The 21968-nt window shown below is 37.8% G+C and overlaps 4 protein-coding genes and 1 pseudogene across 5 annotated transcripts; 1 reads left to right on the top strand and 4 right to left on the bottom strand.

The window, feature by feature from the left end:
- Positions 1–3776, bottom strand: part of LOC103936897 — a 33358-nt pseudogene extending 29582 nt beyond the window's left edge.
- Positions 3777–6303: 2527 nt separating this feature from the next.
- LOC103954123 (E3 ubiquitin-protein ligase RHF1A) lies at positions 6304–9503 on the top strand. 2 transcript variants are annotated; one of them, XM_018649133.2, is made up of 8 exons: positions 6395–6660; positions 7277–7323; positions 7460–7522; positions 7608–7716; positions 7802–8088; positions 8398–8505; positions 8585–8942; positions 9162–9503. In XM_018649133.2, the coding sequence occupies exons 1-8, from the start codon at positions 6517–6519 to the stop codon at positions 9171–9173; spliced, it is 1128 nt and encodes a 375-aa protein (XP_018504649.2). In that variant the 5' UTR covers positions 6395–6516; the 3' UTR covers positions 9174–9503. The 2 variants fall into 2 exon arrangements, with proteins under 2 accessions (XP_048427948.1, XP_018504649.2); XM_048571991.1 differs by lacking the exon at positions 7277–7323 and having other exon boundaries at positions 6304–6660.
- A 321-nt stretch (positions 9504–9824) lies between these two features.
- Positions 9825–11529, bottom strand: LOC103954122 (peroxiredoxin-2F, mitochondrial). Its single transcript, XM_048571992.1, has 5 exons — positions 11224–11529; positions 11089–11118; positions 10741–10899; positions 10256–10350; positions 9825–10189 (listed from the first exon to the last, which is right to left on the bottom strand). Exons 1-5 carry the CDS (start codon positions 11437–11439, stop codon positions 10084–10086), a joined length of 606 nt encoding a protein of 201 aa, XP_048427949.1. The 5' UTR covers positions 11440–11529; the 3' UTR covers positions 9825–10083.
- A 2087-nt stretch (positions 11530–13616) lies between these two features.
- LOC103954121 (3-dehydrosphinganine reductase TSC10A-like) lies at positions 13617–15833 on the bottom strand. Its single transcript, XM_048572088.1, has 3 exons — positions 15097–15833; positions 14554–14844; positions 13617–13883 (listed from the first exon to the last, which is right to left on the bottom strand). Exons 1-3 carry the CDS (start codon positions 15779–15781, stop codon positions 13876–13878), a joined length of 984 nt encoding a protein of 327 aa, XP_048428045.1. The 5' UTR covers positions 15782–15833; the 3' UTR covers positions 13617–13875.
- Positions 15834–20459: 4626 nt separating this feature from the next.
- Positions 20460–21968, bottom strand: LOC103954119. The gene is made up of 2 exons (XM_009365923.3): positions 21426–21968; positions 20460–21044 (listed from the first exon to the last, which is right to left on the bottom strand). Exons 1-2 carry the CDS (start codon positions 21549–21551, stop codon positions 20802–20804), a joined length of 369 nt encoding a protein of 122 aa, XP_009364198.2. The 5' UTR covers positions 21552–21968; the 3' UTR covers positions 20460–20801.

The raw sequence follows: 21968 nt of genomic DNA, 5'->3' as shown, positions 1-21968 counted from the left end.
TACTTGTTTATGATACGCGAACGTATGATCCTATGATGCCTCATGTATTCATTTAAAAATATGTTAGCAGTTCTTGCATACAAAGGCAAATTAGGCCCATCATATATTCTTGCATGAGCCATCCTTGTCCTATTTGGATCATCTTGGTCGTTATCAGATTCTTCATCAATAGTCATCTCACTCATCCTCCACAATCATGTTGTGTAATATAATACGCGACATCATGATGAAGTTCAATTTATCTTGACTCCACCCTTTTGTTGATTCCTTAATGATTTTCAACCGTGCTTGTAGAATATCGAAAGATCTCTCAACATCTTTCCGGTATGCCCCTTGTTGTAAGGTAAACCATTTTTCGGTGTCATCCACAGGGTTTGCAATTGCTTGGACAAGTGTCACCCACTTTGGTTAGATGTCATTTGCTAGGTAATATCACATATTGTACTGATGCCCTTTGATGTGATTTACCCTTTGTCAGGTTATTAAAGAGAGGTGAACGCCTGAGTACTGTAATGTCATTTTGGGATCTTAGGACTCCAAAGAAAGCATGTCAGATTCATGTGTCAAACGAGGCAACCGTCGAGAAGCCACAATAAAGTAAGACACTTCTCTTTGTAAATCTGAATAATTGCATGACAAAATTGAGCAAGATTATCAAGACTTGTAGACTCAGACGTACCATATGTATCATCCCTCGCATCAGCTGGGGAGGCATAAGCCAGCATTCGGAGTGCAACAATAACCTTTTGGTGAGGTGAGAAACCAGAACGGTATGCTCTATCAATCTTCTGCCGAAAGTATAGATGACGTGTTGGACATCATGAAGCAAACACTCAAAGACATGACATCTCATCCGAAAGCGACGTTTGATATCCTCTTATGGGTACACCGTGTTTAAGTTGAAATAGTTATTCATCAGAGTCTCATGTGTGATCTCTCTTTTTTGTGTTTTGTAAGAGCAACCAACAACAGAGCACCCCATTGAGATTGTTCCTGAATTTCCTCACACGCCAAGGCCCCAGTTATTGCTGCCATAAATGTTGTATTGCGCAATGCTTCGTCTTCTTCATTGGACTCTTCATCTTTTCGTCTCCACTCCGCCTATTTATCTTCCAATTCGAAATTGGATGAGGACCCAGTTGGAATACGAAGAGGACCCAAAGTTGGAATTCATTGCAAACTTGAATTGAAATAACAAATTTTAGACAATGACAAGAGATATTGGAGAGGACAAAGATGAATGTGTATGAATTCTACCCTAATATCTAGTCAATTTATTAACATTGGAAATTAAAGATAAGCAGTGTCACGTAGATAAGAATCCTATCTAAAATTTGCATAACCAATGACTTCTCGACACGTGACATTGGAAATCCTATCCAAAAAATTATTAAGATTACATAAAGATAAGAAATATGAAGAGTTACTCACTTTAGCAACACGTGTTACTCAAAATCCTATCTGAAAAGTTATTGAGATTATATAAAGACAAGAAATTCGCATGCTTATTCATTTAGTGACAAGTGGCATTCAAAATATGTCCGGAAACCTTATTTTAATATGGTAGTTTAATTTAATTAACCAAAAATTAAAAAACAAACTTAAAATAATAAATTATTGCGAGGGCTAAAAAATAACCCCTTTCAATTGGAGATGATATATAAATATGGCTTGGCACTTCATTAAAAAATAATTTCTTGTAGAGCTATAATCTAGATAGAGGCTAAACATAGCCCTTTCGGTTGGAGATGACCTTACCATTAGACACATTTGGGCTTTCAAAAATTGGGCTGGCTTGCTGACTTTCTTATTCCAGCCCGTTAGCCATTTGGTTGATTTATGGCCTGGTGGATCCTAAATTTTTTGGCCCAGACCTTCATTGGAGATGAGTATGACCCTTTGGCCGGCTCGGTTAGAGATGATTTTAATAGAACGGATAGCCCACCTACATCATTCAAAATATAAACTTATAATTAAATCAACAATTACAGATTATAAGCTTTAAAATTTTAGATATCTAGCACTCGTATATGAACCATGCCTAAGTGGCATCTTTATTAGAGGTTTACCTTCTGGGTAAACCATTAGTAAAATTATGAGTAATACTTAAGTTCAAATCAGAGTTATGCCCAGCTGCAGGACAATACCATATGATTACTTCAGCATGAAAACAAAATCACAAAGAGGGATATGTGATGAAAGCCTGTTCGCCAACAAAAATAATTGCAGACTGCGGTGCCTTAGACTGTAGGAGTAGCCGAAACTGAAGGAAATATGAGAGAAAATTGGTTACAATGGTTTGGACTGTTGAGAGTTGTTCCACATTGGTGAGGGCCAATGTTTGCTATGTGCTTATATGGTATTGGGCTACTCTCCATATTGTCAATTGGTTTTATGGTGAAACCTCAATTTCATTATGGACATATGAAAAGAAGGCTTACTGACGCTCCGGTTAGAAGATGCGACTACGGGACAAAGATTCAGGGCCAAAGGGGTAGAGGAAGACCTAGGAAAACTTTGGAAGAGACTCTAAGAAAAGACTTAAGAGTACTTAGATCTAACGGAGGATATGACACAGAACCGAGCGCAATAGCGTTCTAGGATTCATATAGCCAACCCCACTTAGTGGCAAAAAAGCTTTGCTGTTTTTGTTGTTGTTGTTGGTGCATCAGACTGTAATAAGGACAGCAAGGTTTCGTTCCTTCTGTTTTTACGGCATATCTGCTGAGTATTAACAGAATTAGCATATTCGAAATCAGATCATTATGAACAAAGACATCTCTTATGTAATGTGACTGAAGACAATTGTTGAAAAAAAGTACCAAAAAAGCAGATGTATAACATGAATACATTATTCAATTACAGGTAAACCAGAGAGAATGATGGAGTCGGTTGCATAATTAAGAATTTTCGTATAACAAATGTATGCTGTAAAAACATGATGGCATAGGCTGAATTGGATTAACATGGACATGAATTGCATCATTCTGTAAAACACAAACATACTATTATGACACATGAAATTAGGGAGCATTGTATGAAACCCGTATAAAGGTGACATGGAACTAGAACTACATCAGCAAACCTTGGTTCATTTCTGCTGTATACAGTCATGTAAAAATCGTCTGTGCTGAGGGATAGAAGCCCTAGCAAAAACAGTCTGTCGAGTATTGATTGAAGAGTAGGATGTCAAAAGTTTTCGAAGAGAAGCAACTTGGTTGGAACTGAACATGAAATCAACCTAACCAAACAGTGAATATACGACGTTAGTTCATTATTCTCAGACAAACTTGATTAACCTTTTGGACAATATCTCACTCTACTCATAAAAGTTTCATCTGCCACACAAAACTAGCTAATGAGCAATTAAACACCAAATTGCATTCCAAATTACCTCATCAATTACCAGCACTAGCATCGATTCAAGCTTAATCATCTGCTTCTCAAGCATTTGGACAAACTCCCAATAGTTGCCACCACAATAGTAGGGGGCTCCGCCTGAAACAGCATTGATGCACCGATTAAACCACATCATTCAAATACAATATCTCTGTGTAACATCATACAACTACAGAAATCTAAATCATAGAACACATGTAAAACAAAATGAACAATATAAACTAAATTGCAGCACTTTTAACCAACTCTTGTGCTTGGTCAACATTCCTCCATCTAAAAGCACCATAACAGTACACAATTTCTGCTCGAATTCACCTTCCTTAGGCTTCGCGGCCAATCCAAGCAACCTTCGTAACCTTGCACATAAAATACGCATAAATTCATCATCTTGAACTCACTTACGCAAAATAAGCATAATTTACACCATACAAAGTGCAAATGCAATGCAGCCATTTTTAATCAGTGCAAGAGAATCGAACTTGCATCCCAAGTTCCCCAGTGGGGACCACAATGAGAGCTTGAACAACCAATCTCCGAGTGTTCACAACGGAAAATATCAAAAGCAGGTACGTCAGCGTCTTCCCAGAACTTGTCTAATTACCATAAATCACACAACAAGATTCAAACTTTGGCTACAAAACACACCTACGGCACCAAAGGGTTTACAAATTTTGACCTGCACGTGGAGTATGCAGTCGCAGCCAGAAAATATAGTCGACAGAGCCTGCCGCTATACGGGCGTCGGCGTGACGAACCCCAGTTCTTCCATTACGTAGAGCACGTGGTTAGGCACGTGGGATTGGCAGATTTAGCGTACAGTGAGGGGTTCATGTTTGGATTCGGCGTCGGTGGCGACAAGGGGAGTGTTGAGAATGGCCTGTAATGGACGACAACTGGATACGATGCCATTGAAGGAGAAAAGCCTAGAGTTAAGGCTTAGTGAGTGAAAGTGAAAATGGGCATGGCGGGGATTCTGAGTTGGGAGTGAGAGTGGAAGATGGAGGAGCTGAGAAACATTGAGCCGCATGAAAGGAGTCGCTGACTCGGTCCCCCGGGCCCCGCGCCGGGGGGGGGGGGGGTGGTGGTTGCTGTGATTGTAGAGGGAAGATAACGTATATTAAGCGGGAATAGTATTCGTGTCCGTTTTCTTTTAATTTTGTAATAGGAGTGAGAAACGAAATTGTCAGGGAGAGACACGTCAGCTTGAAGGAGTATGGTTGGAGCGAAAGAGATCCTCTCCGGATCTCTTCCACCAAGACTACCGAATCAAGTGATCCCAATCCTTAAAATTTGATTCAACATCTAAAATTATTATAACTTTTAAATGAAGCTCTTATTTTTAACCGTTGGATCAAATTTCAAAAGTTCGGATCACTTGATCCGATGGACTTGATAGAAGAGATCCGGAGGGTTGGAGTTGTTGGAAGGTCAATCCAACGACGAGTCATCCCTCATTAAGCTTTAATCAAATCTAACATCATTGGCCTATTCCCTTACACTTTACTATATGTTGTAATCGTTTTCACGCACCTTTTAGAAGGTGGAGATACACAAACTCGCTTACCTGTAAAACAACAAACAACTTAAGGACCAGTGAGGTGACGGTTAAAGGTTCTCCGACAATTAAGTAGTAAGTAATATTTAAGATTCAGGGACTAGACAAAATAATAAGGATCAGATAATTAAGTTACTAGAGATGAACTCTAAAAGAGTGTATTTATACCAGTCAAGAAAGAGTTTTTTTAGGATAATCCGTATTAAACTATGAGAATCCCCGAGATGTCTAGAGTAGATAGTGCATCCTCTTAGGACTATGATTACTTGCGGCGCACGCCAATCTTTAGATTGTAGGAATTTCAAGAATATAGGGAAATTAAATGATTCCATACCGGATCAGGTTTCCGTACCTTATCAAACAAACATGGTCAATCTCAACGAAATTGATGGACTTCGTCCACTACTTTGCAACAAAATGATGGCCGCATCGTTGATCCATATGTGCAACACTGTGATAGAAGTTGTTGAGTCAATGATCGGACTTCTAAAATAGTTGTATTCCGATTAGCCTGACTCCAGCCCTAGAATATCATGATCTCACACAATATTTCTTCCAAAGTCCTTTTTATTTGGGAAAATCTCATTTTTTATCACTTAAAACTACTATGTCGTTAAGAATCAAGATCAATACTACACTAATTAATGGATCATCTTAAAAAGAAAAACCAAAGTTAGGATAGTGGAGGGTTTTTTTTTCCCATCAAATGTTAGTTTTTTCTTCTCATTTTCACTAGTAATTACCTATATAAGAAAGTTGAAGTGTGAAATTGTCATATCCTCCGCCACACTACTTTTGGTCAAGTTAATTTTACTTATAAACACTTATTAGAAATATGAGCTGTAAACACTTTCAAATTATTATGCCGAACATCACTTTGTTGTAAGAACCACTTTTTAAGCACTTTTAAATAATTCTGCTGAACATCACTTTTAATTGGAAGAACGTGTTTTTAGCTATTTTCACTAGACAATGAGACTTGCTTAGTTTTTTGGTAAGAAAATTGCGAAGGTAGTGGGTTGCTAGAAAACTTGACTTGACTTTGCCATTGCCAACAATAAACCAAAACCAAATGACCAAATGAAAAAGAAAAAAATGTAAAAACTAGACAATATTGAGACTGGTTATATTTTTAGGAAAACTAATGAAAATGACTTGAAAACGTTGAGTTTAACGATAAGGATAAAATAAAGGATAAAGTGAATAATACCAAGATAAATTTTTTAGTGTAAAAATATGATTTTTCGTTAAAATAAACAATACCGAAAGTTTTTTTTTAAATTTCCTTGTATTTTTCTCATCAATCAAGCATTTGATTCCATCAAACCAAAGCGTGTGAATCGGTGTTTAGCTTTGCTGCTGCGTTTCATGATCCTCTCTATCTCTCTCTCCTCCCTAAAATTCCTTACTTTGACCCTTTACTCTTTCATTCCCCCCCTCCCCACCCAAAAAAACTTTTCTAGGGTTCCCTCTCTTCTTCCTCCCACACCATTCACCCCCACTTCCTCCATAAACCTCTCTCTCCCTCTGCACCTCTCTCTCCCCCTCCGCATTGCTCAAAAATGGCGTCTTTCGCTCCCTCTTCTTCTCTTAACCCAAAACCAGTCTCAGCTCCGCCTTCATCCTCCCCGGATCTTCTCGACGACTCCAACGAAGACTCCTGCAGCATCTGCCTCGAGCCCTTCAACTGCGACGACCCAGCAACTGTATGATCCTTGAAAACCTGAAAAGCCTGTGTATTGTTGTAGAACTCAGTGTTTTGTGCTTACCCACCTGACAGTCTTTACTGGGTCAGTCTTGTAATGCTGATTGGGATTTTGAATTTAAGATCGCTTTCGGTAGTCTGATTATAGTGCTTGCTTTTGCGATTTCTGATTGTGTGATTCTTTTTGGTAGCTGAAATAAACTGTGATCTGTTAGTCAATTAGGATAATTTGTTTTATTTTATCAGAATTTTTGGGGTTCTTTCGGTTGCTGAGAAACATGGTTGATGGAAAAACAATCTGTAATCTTGTGTTTGATTTGATGTATATTGTTATCATAAAGCATGATGATTCAGTGAAGTATATTCTTTATTAACACAATCTTTCGGATTGTTTGGGATTTGATAGAGATGAACGAGCGAGAATGCACAGTGATGATTGTGATCATGCTAAAGTTATTTCGCGAAAACTAGTTATCTTGTATTTGTTGTCGTACCAAATAACTGTAGCACAGAATGGATGCTAGATATCTTGTATATGTTCTTTGTTTGCGAGTATTGCACTCATAGATTTAGACGTTTATCTGAGTGTTTAACCCTAGAATTTCTTCTTGCTTCAGATAACCAGCTGCAAACATGAATATCATCTTCACTGTATATTAGAATGGTAACCCCACTTTATGTTATTATAGGTTAATGTCTTAATTATTATCCATCCTCCTTGGTCTACCCATGAAAATTTGTAATTTGCTGTTTCCTAATTGAGACTGGTTTTTTTCTTATTGATCTTGCCATTCTTTTAGGTCACAAAGAAGTAAAGAATGCCCAATTTGTTGGCAGTTATTTTCCCTGAAGGATCCTGCTTGGTATGTAACTTTCTCGAACTCATGCATGTGATACTTCTTGGTTTCTTTCTGTTATGTTTCAATGAAATTTTTATTTTTTGCATAGCCAAGGGCTTCTAGCTGCTATACAAAATGAGAGGAACTCAAGGTCAAGAAAAACATCTTCCATGGCACCCCAAACTTGTGATTCATCTGAGGACTTTGATGTTGAGCACGTGAGTTTTTATAAAAAATTTGGTAATACTTAATTTTTCTTGCTGAGAACGGGTCTTTCATTGACAGCCAACTTGAACTTTTCAGGAATCTTTCTCAGATGACTCCGATTTGGATGAGCGCATCATGCAGCATCTTGCTGCTGCTTCTAGCAGAGCTCGTTATGCTCGCAGAAGGGAAAGACAGAGATCATCTGGGCTAGGTCCTTCCCATGTTTTTGTTTTTTCCAATCATGAAAATGTGCCTGGTTTCCAGCAAACATACCCAATTTCTCCAGAAGATTTGCCAACTTCTCAAGGGCCATCGGTTATTCAATCTCCACCATCTTTTATCTGCAGCACTGCTGCCAATAGTGATATCCCGTACAAACCAAGGTATGCAACTAAGGCCAAAAGTTATTCCCTAATGTGGATGCACTTTAAATTTTATTTTATTCTAGTACATACACAAGAAATGGATATATGATCCAACTCACGGATGCAAAATGAATATTTTGCAAAAAGTTACTGCCTTGTGCTGGTCACCTGGAATGTAGTTTGCAATATAATATGAAGTGGATGGATAGAAGGTGTTATCTCGTGGCACATGAATATGATTTAAGCTTGTTTTGTCATCTTTGTTGTCTGTGGTATTCATCTCTTCTTTTTATCTTCCGGTGGCTTACCATTTCTTGGTCATTCCAGAATGCTTTATGGCCGGCCATCACCTGATGGTCCACACAGACCAAGCCCGTCCGAGACTGTCAATTTGCCTGATTCTATCAAATCCACGTTGTCTGCTGCCTCAGCCAGGTAGAAATTCTACTGCTGTACTTCACTTTGAAGTTGATGTTGACTCCTTTCTTATACTCATATTTGAAAATTGTGAAAGATACAAAGAGTCAATCTCAAGAAGCACTCGGGGCTTTAAGGAAAAGCTACTTGCTCGTAACAACTCAGTCAAGGAGCTGAGCAAAGGAGTTCAACGTGAGATGAATGCAGGAATTGCTGGTGTTGCAAGAATGTTTGAGCGCTTTGACCTTACTCCAAAGAAACCTGCAGCCCCTACTCCTGTTTCTTGCCCTAGCGGAGGAGGGACTTCAAACTTATCCTTCAAGGGAAAAGGTGTGCTAGAGACTGTTATTGTTCATTCTTGTAATAATAATGGGAGAGTTGGTGATGAAAGTTCAGATGCACCCTCTCGTGTCAAAGCTGCTACAGCAGACCGAGTTGAAGTTTCTTCTGCACAGGTTCTATAAATTTACATTTTGGACCATTTTTTTTTTATTGATTGATTGTTGCTAGATAATATTGAAATCTGAAACCATTTTTCAAAATATAGAACCAAGAACAACATTTTGATACACAGAAGCCTTCTCAAATGTGCATTATTATTTCATTTGCCCAACTTTATTTCCGTTTGTATTACATGCGAAGCAACACCTAACGTACACCTGCTTTTCTTGCAGAGCGGACACTGATGCCATACGGAGTTTGGATTTGGCTCAACTCCTAATAGGTTGTGTTTAACCTCTAGAGTGCACGGCATGTGTTTTACCTGTCAAGCATTAGACACCCCAGCAAGTGACGTTATGCGAAGAGCCAAACCGCTGGTTGGTTTTGCGTCCTGCTCGTTGCCTATTTATGCAACATAGAAACCGCAGTTGATGAGTTATTTCTCCTGCCCTGCACATTTTCCTTTCCTTTGCTTAGTATTAAGTGGATTCTGGTGGGAATTCCTAATATATAGCAGTCGTCGCAACTGCTTGAACTTATTTTATAACATACATGTCCTGCGTCTTTTGTTTTCATTAGTCCTGGAAGCTACCAATAAAATTACTTAATCAAAAACTAACGATTTCAAACCAAAAGTGATTACTGGTGTGACCTTGAATAAGTTTCTTCTGCTTGAGTTCAGTTAAGCAGGCATCTACACCCCAACCATCTTCGTATAAAGTATTTTCTACGGTAGCACCATGAATGTCGCATAACAGAGCAGCGCCCAAAATCGTGGCAATTCCCACCATACAAAATGAGTTCAATGATCAATTATGAAACCCTTTGAAGCTACACACCAACCAAACTAAACCTGACAGATAAATTAGGAATGCATAAACAAAAACAGGGGAATGTGATTGCAAAATATGGTCGGATTCTTGGGTAAAATATGAACTGGGAAACAAAGCCAATGGCGGGACATGCCCCAGTCGTAAAACCATAACGTGCGAAAACTTCAAACTAGCTGAGATATCTCATGCCGAAACTCAGGCTTCTTCATAACCTTATTCACAAACTAAACTCAACAGAGCTCGATTATTAAGGATGCAGATGGATGGCATGTCTCATCATATAGATCAAGCAGTGTGTAAATTGTCATAAAAACTAAGAGCTCTAGATCTGTCCCAAAATTACATCCCCGCCAGAAACCTTGAAGTCTGATGGGACTTCCTCCACATTTAGAGTTTTCACCTTCCCGTCAACCACATAAGCTGACCATCTGCATCAAGAGACCAAAAACACTCAATTTCAAAACACAAAAACAAATACAACTGATGGTTATTACCTTTGAGAGCGGTGTCCAAGCAAAGCACCACTGAGATCTTTATCCAATTCCAAGCTTTTGTGGAAGCTCCCATCGAAGTCCCCGTAGAACTCAATCTATTTAGCCAAATTTCAAATAAGTAAACTGATGATGTGATAGTTTACATTGAATCAATAAAGCACTGTTGCTAAACTTTGAAGGAATTGCCAAATGAGGTTTGTACTATGTACAAGCGAAAACAAAGAAATTAAAAATTCACAACTATAAAAACCTCGATTGTTCTCCAAGTAAGTTAGCCTCGAGACTGACTCATGAACTATTACAAGTTAGCCGCTTAGACAAGGAATGCAACTAGCTACAATTTGGAATTTGATTTTGGGATTGATGATTCAGACATCCATCTATCTACTTTTGATTCAATTCAAGTCACTAAGAGCAGCGCAACCTGAAAACCTACTTATTTCGAGATACAAGAAGGCAGTACTCAATATAAAGAGAAAACTTACAGCTTCCTTGGCTTCGAGGTTGTTTGCCCAGCCATTCATAACATATGGATCATTCACAGCTACACAAATCACAGAGTCAACCCCTTTGGCCTTAAACTTATCAATTTGGTTCTTGTAACTAGGCACGTGTTGCGCAGAACAAACACCGGTGAAGGCACCCTGACATATCGAAAACAAAATACCCACATAAATTCCTCTACTAGAAACTCACAAGATTCAAAAGTTCAGTGCTTTTGATTCATAATTTACTCAATTTTTCAGTGTTTTACTGACCCTAAATTTGGCATTTCTCACTAACATATATCTAATTACATAAAACGTATGATATAAACAGAGAGATTAACTTACAGGAAGCCCAAAGATGACGACTTTCTTGCCCTGAAACACAATTTTCACAAAATATTGAGCCACAAAAATCTTGAAATTTTACTGAAACCAGAAAACTAACAGAATAATTAAATAAATAACTGAAAAAAATCAAACCTTGAAAATGTCTTTGAGAGGAGTGGCGGCGAAGTCGGAGGAGACACCATCGTCCCAGGTGCGAGCTTTCTGGAGGGAAACATTGGGTGCGGCGGAGACTAAGTCGGTCCCGACTGCAGCCGCCGCGTAGGCTCTTGATTGAGCTCCGATTTGGAAGCCTCCGACCACTGATTTCATTGCGGAGAAGCTCGTTCGCTTCAGAAGTGTGGACGCCATTGCTGAGTGCTGAGCAGCAGAGTCGACAGCCTCGATTCGTTTCGCTTTGTTGGTAAGTTGCTCCCCAATTGGAGGAAGGTGGCGATTGTAACGACCTATCAGAGGAGAGGGCCTTAAGATAACGGTCTGAATGGTTCTACTCACTCGGGCTGGCAGTCACGTCTGGATCATTCATGGGCCGAAATGCGAAACAACGTCGTCTTGGAGTTCCCACAAAAAAAAAAAAAAAAAACCGTCGTTTTGGTCTTCGGAATGGGCATCTCATTTTCACGAATCGGTTTGTTTCTGTCCATCGATTTTGTTTTGATTTTTTTTTCTTTATAGTACATCAATAATTTTATATTAAGAAAAAAAAGAATTCGGTTAAGTCATACAATTGGTAGTTTAATTTGGTATTGAATTATCCGTTCACAAGATTCGAATCTAAGACCTCTCACTTCCAAGTGAGAAGGAATACCACCAAATGGTATTACTGAGTGGTTTGTTTTGATTTAATAAACTTAGAATTCGAACAAAAATCAGAATTTAAAATTCACATGCACCTGTTTTCTTATTTAGATTCATTAACGTAATAATTTAGAACTTTTGCATGATTTTTTTTTTTTTTTTGGAAATTTGGGACCTCTAATTTCCAAGTCTAATTCTATATAAATCTGTGTCATTTTCTAATTTATATGAGAGTTAGCTTAAAATTAAAATATACAAAAAAAACTTAATCATGAGTGACCACTGCCACATACCATTGTGACCCATGTCACCGTCACCACCATCACTATTAACACATTTTCTAACTACCATCTCTCATTTGCATATTCATGACTATGCACATTAAATTCTGCATTCAAAATTTCATTATTTTTTTAGGTTAATCAAACAAAAAAATTCACTCATTCTAGAAAAACAAATTCTGTCATTTCGATTTCCGTCATTTTGGAATTTTTTTAGTAATCTTAAATTTCTTCATCCAAACACAATGTAAAGTTTAAAAAATAAGAGGAAAAGTGCAGGAAAATAACTTTTCTTAGGTATTGGTTCAGTCGAAACGACTTTTTGATTAGAATAATTTATTTACAAGTTTGTATTTTAACACAGAAGATATTTGGATTCTTACAGGTAAAAAGTCGTTCATTCTTGTAAACAAATGATAATTTGCTATGTGTGCATAAAGTTTTTTCTAGACTAATAATGTATTGTCGCATATGTTTCAAATTCATGAATTGCAGATAAGGAGGAATGATTTCTTACACTAATGTCCAAGCCTAAATTTCGTATGCCACCTCATCTTTAGTATTTACGACAACAAAATTACGAGGCAAAAAAGGGAAGCGGATCCCCTCCAGACCCAAATATATTGAGCCTGCTGAGCAAGGGATCAGGGTTATTGAAATTTGATCCAACGGCTACAATTATTATAATTTTTAGAAGGGGACTGTTTGTAGCTGTTGGATCAAATTTTAACGGCCCAAATCCCTTACTCAACAAGCTTAGTTTTATTGGGTCCGGAGGGGATCTGGTTCCGCAAAAAACAATTTCATCTGAACATATTGAACTTTTTGGCGGGGAATGAAATACAACGCATTTAAAATAAAATTAAATTAAAAAAAACTCGTTGATCAACCGTCCTGACACCTGTCCTCAGGTAATCTATATAAACAACGAAATAAATCAACTAGAAACAAAATTCAAAGTGTATCAAAAGAAATCTCAAGAGTTGTCTCAATCTCCTGGCATCTATTGATGAGTCGATATTATGCTATATATTTTACCTTACTTTTAGTTACAATTTATTGGTTATTTTGGTGAAATTTTGATACCTTGATTGATATTCTTAATGTAAGATATTCGACTTCCTCTTGATCAAAAATTGATCAAATGGACGAGTTTTGAAGTAATTCTAATTGGAGGATGTTCGTGTCAAAGTTTTACATTTTTCTACTTGGTGGATAATTTATGACGATTAAATAATGAAAGCAACGCATAATGCTGTCAAAGTGACATTTTAGGGTTAATTGAGTTTTTTGGCATCTAAGAAGGTGTCTTGACAACGGTCTTATATGTTCAAGACATCTCAAGCTTTGAAAAAAGTCATTTTGGGTTTTTTATTAAATTCGTTATTATTATTTTAAATTTCAAAATCAAACCCTTTCCAAACTTTGTTTTAAATAGTCAATTAAGAATTAGTTTAAATACAAATTATTTATTTAATCCTTGTGGAAACACCTTGCATGACTATTCTTACTACAATTATCTTATTTCTTACTATAATTACCATATTCTCTTACACGTATTTAAAAATATTTTTATCCCTATTTTTGTAGTGATACTTCTTTTATTCTACAACTAGATTTGACCCTGGATGAGGTCAGAGACTCGACGGACCAAAGTAACGCACAACCGACAGCTGCAGTCTAAGTGCAATACAAAGCACCACGAATATCAGGTCCCTGAAATTAAAAATCATAGGAAAAACAAGAATTGGTCAAGTTTCATTCATAACTAAACATGCAAGGAAATCATCACAGAAAAAAGAAGGAGTGTGATATCCACACATCCCATTTTACTTCTCACACACCTTTTTAATTTTCAATCGTCGGATCGGATGAATGGAAGAAGATCAACGGACAGAAATTATCAAGAGGTATGTAAGAAGTAAAATACGGTGCGTGGATGGCACACTCCAAAAAGAAAAGAATCGGATTCCCAGACTGTTGCGTTAGATAGGAGGGAAAGTTGGTTCTTAAGAATCTAAGATGCCACTGTTGGGGCATATATTCTACGACGACAGATGAATAAGCAGGAGCAGCATTCACTTTCATGAGTTCATCTCCTACTAACTAGCAATGACAACCGTTCAAAGTCAGCTACAACGGTGCTAGTCCTGCATTCCCTCCCATCATGGACCATATTGCAAAGTTGGATACGCAATACGAGCAATTCAAATGCATTAAACATCTAAGCCCGGCAGCATCATTCGTTAAACTAGGCAGTTTGGATAACAACAGGAAATATACAAACAATTGGCAATGTGTCTGGGAAATACAATCTCTAATGCAGTAAGATCAAACCGAAAACTAAAACATAATCCGTTAAACCGCGATATGAAACAATACTTACTCTTGTTCTGTGCTTGCCACTTCTGTATGCTGGTATACCAACTCCACTGAAAACACAGAGCAACAAGGCGAAACAAACCACCTGCAACCACCTCAAAAAATGCCATAACGAACGACCTCCGAGGAGACAACCCAGCAGTGGCAATGGACAACAATAACCCTTCAAAGTTGCAACGCACAATAAAAGAAGCGGACTTAATGCCATCCAAAGCCCTCTTCGCAACATCTTCGGCTTTCATCGCCCCAGACGACTCCGCTATAATGCCAGTCAGCGGCGGCCGCCTCTTGTTCTCTACAACAATTGAATATCAAAATTAGAGCGAAATCACGCGAAGCCACATTGTCTAGAGCGGATGTGCTCCCCAATGCACCAAAGTTTGAATCTCCCTACCTGCATTTAACAATCCAATGCATCCAAGTTCGAATCCCCCTCCCCATGTTTAGCAGTTTGTATTAGTTTAAAGTAGAATATCGCTCGTATGAAAACTCAAGGCGAAACAATCAAATTCCACGTCCAACATTTACAACTCTTTTACAGTTTTACCTTCAGCCAAACCAGGGGTGTCTGTGTCTGGCGGGAATACAAGAGAAACGTGAATGTCGTGAGAAATCACCTCTTGCTGCAGAGCCTCGCCCAAGCCACGGAGCCCGACCTTGCTGGCGGAGTAGGCCGTGTAGCCGTAGATTCCGACCCGGCCGGCCTGGGATGACATCAGCGCGATCGAGCGGGGCCCACGGTCCTCTCCCTTCTTCATTTCGGGGTGAGCGGCTTTGATCATGTTGAAGCTCCCAATCAGATTCACCTCCACCATGAACTTCACCTCATCCAATCCCTGCTTCTCGAGCTCCTCGGCGACGAACACCCCCTGGTTCACGATCAACAAGTCGATGGGACCCGCCTCCTCCACTGCCTTCGATACGGCGTCGTAGTCGCGGACGTCGGCGGCGAAGAGTGACACGTCGATGCCGGTGGAGAGCTGGATGTAGTTCTTTGCTTCCTCGAGCTTGTCGAGGGAGCGCGCGAGGATGGAGACTCTTGCGCCCTCCGTGGCGGCCTGGTGGGCCAAGGCGAGACCGATTCCGCTGGAGCCTCCGGTGATGAACACGTGGCGGTTCTTGATTGGGATGTTGACGGGGTGGGGCCGGACTATGACGTAGAGAATGAGGAAGAGGAGGGCGAGCGGGAGGAGGAGGAGGAGGAGGAGGGCGAGGAAGGAGAGGTCCGCCATTGACGGAGATTCGAAAGCGTTGATAGTGTGAGTGTTTGCGTTGTGTACTTCAGTTCAGCGACTACTTTGTGGTCTCCGCCTAAAATATGGGCCGCACAGACCCGGACTGGAAATACATTTTCAGGCCTTGGCCCACCTGAACCGAAATATGGCCAGAGTTTGGGTCTTACGTTGTGCAACCAGGCCTAATGATATTAATAATTATATTGGAATAAGTCTCATAATGGATTAACCATAATAATTTTAATTCGATTTTGTCTTAGGGAGAATTGAATTCGAACCAAATACCTCTCATTTACAACTAAAAAATAATACGTATTACAAAGTGGTGAATCATGTGAGACCTTAATCACATACTTTCTACCCACCCTAAGTACTTTCCCAATTAAACTTAGGCTTACACCCCTAGAATTCGATTTCAATCCCACATTATTACCTAAACCTCATAGTTCGCTCCACTTTGCCCCTAGAACTCGATTTTGATCCCATTTTACCCCCTTAAACTTGAAATTCGTCTCTATAAAACTCAAAATTCGCTTCACATTATCTTAGATTTGTTCATTTCTTATGTGGGTTTGATTTGGGTATGCCAAACTAATCAATTTATTTATTTATTTTCATCTTTTCAATTTATTTTAAACTTAATATTCTCTTATTGTTGAATGTTAACGAATAATAGAGATTGATAATCAAGTTTATTACACATGTAGCATAGTCTTATTCGATGTTGAGTTCCACATATGTTTCAGAAGGCAACCTATAAGTTTTAGGGAGAATAGAGAATCCAAGAGTCAAAGTGGAACAAATCTTTAGTTTTAGAGAGTAAAGTGGTGACTTTTTGAGTTCCATGAGCAAAATGAGATCAAAATAGAGTTACAGAGTGCGTAGCTAAAATTAAGCTTTAAGTTTGTTATTAAATGACTATACCCCTAATATGAAATAACTATTTAGGCCCCAAACTTACTTTTCTCAAGCTCTCAAAAGTCAAAATCATTCACTTGAACATAATTGTAACTCCCACCCTCCATTATCTGAGATCAAATTTTCTGCATTCAAAATGAGTGTGGCTTCTTTGTGACCCATTGACACTTAATTATTATATTAACATTTCTTAATTTTATTGTCTTAAATTTAATATTTGTCAAATATTTTATTAGAACCATAGAGAAATCACACCTATTTTGGGTGCAAAAAAATTATTATCCCATAAGTTCTCGTTGACCACGGCCTACAGGAACCAGGCTATCTACCGCTTTTAACCCTGTTTGCATAGGCTCGTGCACAGATTTACGTTCAATAATCCCAGGAGCTTTCACTTCGGCACGTCTTCGCTCGTGACCGCTTAGAGCCCCTTATCTTCAATCTTTCTATATCGTAGAGAGATTGGTTTACAAATAAATAAACTAAATTTGGAGACAAAAGGAGGGAAGCATAAAATAAAATTATGAGGGAGACAATGATGGAGAAACAAAGTAGGCTATTTTGGCAGCCAATAGATCTTGTCACTTGTTTAAATGAAATTTCTTTGGCCGAAAAAAAGTGGAGAGTTCGCAGAAAGTATGGGGGTGTGTGTGAAAAGTTTGGAGTGTAAGTAGCGTCGGGTATGCGGGCAATACGAGAATATAATTATTAAGATAAATTTTAATGGAGAAAATAGGTGTAGGCTGTATTCAATAATATGTAGAGTGTTAATATATATATATATATATATATATATATTTTCCATCTATCGATATTCTACTTTACCATATAAACTGTCACTTAGTACTATATTCATCTTTATATGTAAGTGAGAGGTCTTATGTTCGATTTTCGCCAAAGATGAATATGAACAACATTATTATGATTAATCTATTGTAAGATTTAGCCTACTCCCTCACCGTCCTAGTGTAGATATCATCATTTGTTGCAAAAAATAAAAATAAAAGACACTAACATAAGACTCATCACATATGAGTTGAAAATTAAATTATATAATTCATCAAATCTCAAGGTATGTTAAAGTAAGAAACTACCGCGGACTTTTGCATGATTCTCCTTTTGTGATTACATAAAATGTAAATATATATATATATAACCGAAAATTTGCTAAGAATCTCCGTATTGTTATCTATCATTAGTTGTGAATCGTGACATTTTCTTGTGTTTTAAAAGCAAATGTTGAGCTTTCAATTCCATTCCAAGATATGGATGGACACAAACGTAAGTGCGGCACCACTGGATTCATTCTCGTTGAATAATTCACCGATTGTTTATTTTGAAATTTGGGAATTATAAATCCCTTATCTCAAATTTCAAATCTCAAATCTCATCCAAAAAAGAAGGAAAAATAAATAAAACTAATAGCTATCTAGATCTCAAAGCAAAATCAACGCAAATATTCCCTGACAAATATTCTTATTTGTTTTCAATAATTTGTCAGTCTCACTCTTTTTATTGTTCCACTACCAGTTTGGAAACGTTACTACATAAAAAGATTTTATTTTATTTTATTTATTTTTTTTTTTGTCAAACGATAGATTTTGTTAGATTAGCTAACGCCAGAGTTTGAATCCATAACGTCATACAAGGGCTCAACACCTTTCCACTACTATGATAAAGGGTCACTTGCACACAAAAGAATTATTTACTTACTGAAGTTTTTAAGGAAGTTAAAGTTTTATCGTAATATATTAATAATAGGGTGTTGATTCAACACGTTAGAAAAGTATTCTAATAACATAAAGGATTTTGATATTTTACCATAAAACGTGAAAGACTCAACTCAACTCCTAATAAACTCATACATAGTTTCTCAATTTTTCGATATATGATAATTATGATTTCACACCCTCAACAATTCTATGTAAGCCTCAGCCGACAGGGTCTGTATCAGAAGTGAGAGGTCATGTGGCTTGCTGGGCTGCCAGCATGGAAGGGACACAAAAGTTGAAAACTATATAAGAAAAAGAACCGAAAAGAATTCCTAAAAGAAATGGAAAATATGGTGTTTAGACTTTAAAGAGAGAACTCAAACATGGCATCGAAAATGAAAGGAATGCCTTCTGAAACAAATGCATGATCATGCATATAGTTGTACTATCGAAACGTGACATTCTGAGGGAAGAGTCTGCAGAGTTGTTTTCGAACCCTAGCGAAAACTGTTCATGTTAAAGTGAGAAATGAATTGATAGTAGTATAATAGAGCTACTTTTAAGTTTACTGAAATTGTTGAGTTGTTTAACGTAAGATATTTATGAAATCATAAGAACAACAAGACATTAGGATCACAGATTTAATACACCAATACTAATTAACTTATTTGTAGAATACGGAAGACACAACTCTTACAGATGATAAATGAGTATTCTACTCTCACCAAACAGAAGTGTTTCAGCAATGATATAGTTTGCTCATAATGAAACGTGTGTATTGTGAAAGCAGGGACATCCTTAATATAGTGATTAGGGTTCCTTTAAAACCGCCTATTATAGTTAATAGAGAGAGACACCTAATCACTATTAAACCAAAAATGTTGTCTCACCAAGGTATGTACAGTATATCTTACTTAGGGTTCCAAATAACCAACTGAAGTATCTCGATTCCATGATTCTTGTCAATCAATATAAATCACTATGAGAATCAAACAAATTGAAGATCAAATTACTTAGACTTTCAAGTTATTTGTTTTTCATAATAATTGACAACTCAAGATGAGTCTTACATGTAAAATTTCATGATGAAAATGTAACACTTCTTGCACCACATAATCCTCATTATTATGCCATGAAAGTCCGACCAAGAACCTATTAATTTGTTGCTAATTGATTTTAAATTAGATGCTTGATTACATCGCAAATGAAAAAGTTTAGTGAATAATGATGAGAGTAGGGTTTGGTGATTAAGCTTCAATCATACTACTCTAACGACTCTATAAAGTAGCAATCACAAAACATCATGCAAAGTTCAGAGAGGAAAAGAGAAGTGATTAATTATGTCATGATTAATTATGTATGATCATGATTAAAGAGAAAATTGAAAATCGATGCCCGCAATGATCTGCAATGATGCAGCTCCTTTGCCAACGGCCCTAATTGATTCCAATAATTTAAACAAGAACATATGTTTATACCCAAATGAATAGCTTTCCTTTATAGGTTGATTTGCAACCAACCAAATAGCTCACATGCTTGTAACTTCCACATCATCTGTTTTTTTTCCTTTCCATAATTCCAAGCATAAAACGATTCCAAGATGTTTTCTTCCAATTTGCAGATCCAGCAAGCTGCCAAGCTTTGTTGTCTGAATGTTGCACCTCAATCCGTGCCAAGATCTTTGTTTTCCCAATTGGGTTTATGCTCACCAACTAGGGTAACTTGGTTGAAGTACTTGTTTTTACTACAAATGTAACTCTCATTAGATCTGGCATACATTTATGTTGCCTTCAATCGAACTTTCATTTTTGGCTAGTATTTTAGCGGAATGGATTTCAACACACCATCTGTTTCCACATTTACACGTTATGCTTATATATTTCTAACCATTAGATCAAATAGAATAAAGAAAATCAACAAACAAGAACAAGCAGAGTATAAAAATGGAGAAAAAGGTGTGTAGAAATAATTTCCTTATTCTAAACTATTCCATACTACGGGGAGGAAAATTCGAACTTGGGTGCAAGCAAGGGAACAAATTGCCCTGATCAACTAACGTAACTCACATATCTTGACTTAATTCAAATTAAGCTAATGCCATACAACATTTTGGACAAATAATCAAATTGAAATCAAAATAAAACGATTTAATGAATTAGAGAAAAGCTCATCCTATATCCAACTTAAAAATCCCCCACACATGTACAATTCAAAGGGGGTACAAACCTATACGCTTTGGTAAGCTTCCCCTTGACAGAGTAATTAGGGAACAAAAGTAAATAGCCTTTCCTTGCCTTGCCTTAAAGCTTGCCATGTTTGGCAAAGGGACTCATCAGCAGAAATTTATTGCCTTGTACAATAATTCTTGATAATTTTGGTTCTAAATCTCATCCATTTTTCCGTCTAAAAGCGCAGTCCAAAGATACTTGGGAAACCATCCTTTTGTTGTGATCAGCTTGTGACGATCTGTGGGATTTTGGGTTGTATGAAGCAAACCTTCCCTGTCTGTGCTTTCTTCTTGAATGTGTTGATTGGGGGATGAAAACTCCAGTTCCTTTGGTTTCTCTTCTGCAGGATTGCTCATACCGAAAGACAGGATGTGCAGGTGGATGGATTGCACAAGAGAAAGCCTGTAAATTCAAAGCACAATTAATCAGTCCCTTCATCTCCCAGATAGAACAAGTATAAAACGATATAAACGCGATCAAGAGCTCAAAAGTAAACAATCACACACAACGACACTAATATTTAACATGGTTACCGCACACTCTTTTTCTTCTTGTGCACATCGCTTGGCTTATTCATTCCAAATGTGAGGAATAAACAAAGAGTATGCAAAGAGGGAAAAGAGGTTGCGGAAATCACTTTGCATGAATATGAGCTACGTCCACAAGTTGCTAGGGTATCCAGTATAGAAGAAGAAGAAGGAGAAGAAGGAGAAGAAGAAGAAGAAGAAGAAGAAGAAGAAGAAGAAGATAAACGATTACAATCACCGCAAATGAAGTGTATACCTGAAGAGAAACTGAAGGGTAAGTTGCCATAGGGTCCTCCTCATCATCCATAATTAGAAGGGAGATTTGCTTAGTTAAGTCTGCAAAGAACAAGTCATCCTCTAGTTTCTCCATGGCAACTTCCATGCCTGCAGCTCAATCTAGAACTTGAGTTTTTCTGTGTGTTAAGCAAGACTGATCAGTGAAGGGTTTTAAAAGTCTCCAAATCTGAAGCTCTCTTGATAAAATCTAAAGGGAATAAGTAGGGATTTTAAATAGGGGAAAAGCAAAGGGGGGAGGGAAGGGGATGGCTTTGCGCAGCCATGTGGAGTGGTGGGCTCTACGGTGACAGTTGGCCTATCTGTAATTTAAGTCCCACTGATCCCGCAAGAATCATGTTGTGTGTCATCATATTATCCAGTTGCCCTATAAGAGATGAGGAACAGCCGGCAACAACCCACACCCAGATATATCCCAATCCAAGATAGACGACTCAAAATCCCTAGCAAAACTTGCATACTTGGTTGTAAATGACTTCTCTGCCTCTCACATCCACTTCCCCAA

This window comes from the organism of the source record quoted next, unplaced genomic scaffold (genome assembly GCF_019419815.1).
Source record: "Pyrus x bretschneideri cultivar Hongxiangsu unplaced genomic scaffold, Pyrus_bretschneideri_v1 Contig6, whole genome shotgun sequence".
Classification (NCBI taxonomy): Eukaryota; Viridiplantae; Streptophyta; class Magnoliopsida; order Rosales; family Rosaceae; genus Pyrus; species Pyrus x bretschneideri.
This window is presented reverse-complemented; position numbering and strand designations above follow the sequence as displayed.